The 1,799-nt window shown below is 45.6% G+C and overlaps 1 protein-coding gene across 1 annotated transcript; it reads right to left on the reverse strand.

Moving 5' to 3' along the window:
- Positions 1–243: 243 nt before the first annotated feature.
- LOC107678390 (neuropeptide Y receptor type 1-like) lies at positions 244–1,554 on the reverse strand. Its single transcript, XM_016473630.1, has one exon. The coding sequence runs from the start codon at positions 1,405–1,407 to the stop codon at positions 274–276; it is 1,134 nt and encodes a 377-aa protein (XP_016329116.1). The 5' UTR covers positions 1,408–1,554; the 3' UTR covers positions 244–273.
- Between the last annotated feature and the right edge of the window lie 245 nt (positions 1,555–1,799).

Here is a 1,799-nt window from a genome sequence, read left to right on the forward strand (position 1 = left end):
ACGCAATTTGCGATGATATTTCTCATTGCTTAATTCTCCTCTGCAGAGCCCAGCTACAATAAGCCTTTCCTTAATATGTTTCGGCCCATTTCTGTGTTTAAAAGAAGACAAGTGGACATCTTTTAGCAACAATGTCACAGATTTTCACTGTCCAAATTGGGATTCTGAACCTCAAATTCAGAGTAGCTGGTAGTGTTCACAAGCCACTTCTGAATTCTTGAAGAAACGTGAAATGTAGGTAGGTACATTGCCTTGTAGTACATTTGACACCATTTAATTGGTCTCTTTCTGTTCCACACTGTTTTTCTTGTGTGGTTGATAGGTGCTAGCAGAGCCATTGCTTAGGATAGACCCCTTAGTAATGCCCGTACTGACAGTGGACAAAGGGAAACTCTCGTAAATCTCGGGCGGTCCCCAGCAGCGGCACCTGGAAAGCAGCAATTTCAGCTCCTTCTGGAAGTTATTGTTCAGGAAACCATAGATGACTGGGTTCACACAGGTCGACGCCATGGCAGTGAGGTGACAAGCTGAGAAAATAGCATCGTGCTGGCAGATGGGAATTACTTCGTGGTTCCAGTCAAAAATCGTGTTGAAAACATTCAGTGGCAGCCAACAGAGGGCGAAAGCTGCTACAATCGAGGCTAACATGGCGTTGACTCGCTTTGAGCCTTTGGTCTTCTTCTGCCGCCCACCTCGTGCCCTTTCGACCATGTCTTTACGACGACTGAGACGCAGGAATATGCGGAAATAACAAACGAGAATGAGCGCCAATGGTAAGCAGTACTGGCACAGCAGCAGCATTGTGGTATAAGTAAGCCGATTCCCCTCAGATGGCCACTGTTCAATGCAGATGAAGTGATCGCTGAAGGGGTTGAAGGGAAGACTGAGGTTGTGGAAGGGTGAGTTTGTGAGGATGTTGAATGAAAGGAACGGAAGGGAGATAAAACATGCTACGATCCAGATAACCGCGACAGCCAGGTAGGAGTGTCTGATGACTGGTTTCCAACCGGTGGGATGGATGATGAGCTGGTGTCTTTCCAAGGCGATTAGAACCATGGAGAAAATAGAAACTGTTACGGACAAACACTGGACGAACGGCGTCACCTTACACAAAGCCTCGCCCAAAATCCATCGATCCATAAGGGTGTAGATAATGGTGACCGGCAAACACACCAAACAAACAAGGATATCAGAGCATGAGAGGTTGACGATGAAGATGTTGGTAACGTTGCGCATCTCTTTCTGTCGTGTGATGACTAAAACCAGGCAAGTGTTGCCCACCAGGCCCACTGCTAACATGGTGCTGTATGCTACGATGAGAAAAGTGGTGCTGCTAAGGGAGGTTGGACAGACAGGATCCTCTAATAACCAAGAGCCAGAGCTGTTGTTCAGATGAGACCGCTCCATTACCGTCAGTTGCTGTAGTATCTCTTGAAATGAATGATGACCGCTCTGTCTGGCTTATTCTCCAGGGAGGCGAGGAAATGAAGTGGAATTGTCCAGCGTAAGGCTGCTCCTTCCCAACACCAGTTTTCTTTTAGTTCCCAAGTTGTCTCATCTTGTTTTCTTGAATAGCGCAGAACCGTTGATCTGGGAAACCTGAGGACAAAACAATAAAAAATAGCTCTCAAGATCAGAGGAAAAACCGAAGCTGCAAAACATGTCAACAATATGAAATTCCCCCGCTCAGAAACATCGTGCCCATGCAAACTGGGTCACATGCTCCCTCAAGATATATTTTGAATGCAACTTCCAAAATAATAATAATAATAATAATTATCGTATCTAGCAAAAAACAA

Source organism: Sinocyclocheilus anshuiensis, unplaced genomic scaffold (assembly GCF_001515605.1).
Source record: "Sinocyclocheilus anshuiensis isolate Anshui unplaced genomic scaffold, SAMN03320099.WGS_v1.1 scaffold112, whole genome shotgun sequence".
Classification (NCBI taxonomy): domain Eukaryota; kingdom Metazoa; phylum Chordata; class Actinopteri; order Cypriniformes; family Cyprinidae; genus Sinocyclocheilus; species Sinocyclocheilus anshuiensis.

Excerpts from the sequence above, each read along its gene's own strand:
- LOC107678390 (XM_016473630.1), bottom strand. The coding sequence starts at position 1,407 with ATGGAGCGGTCTCATCTGAACAACAGCTCTGGCTCTTGGTTATTAGAG.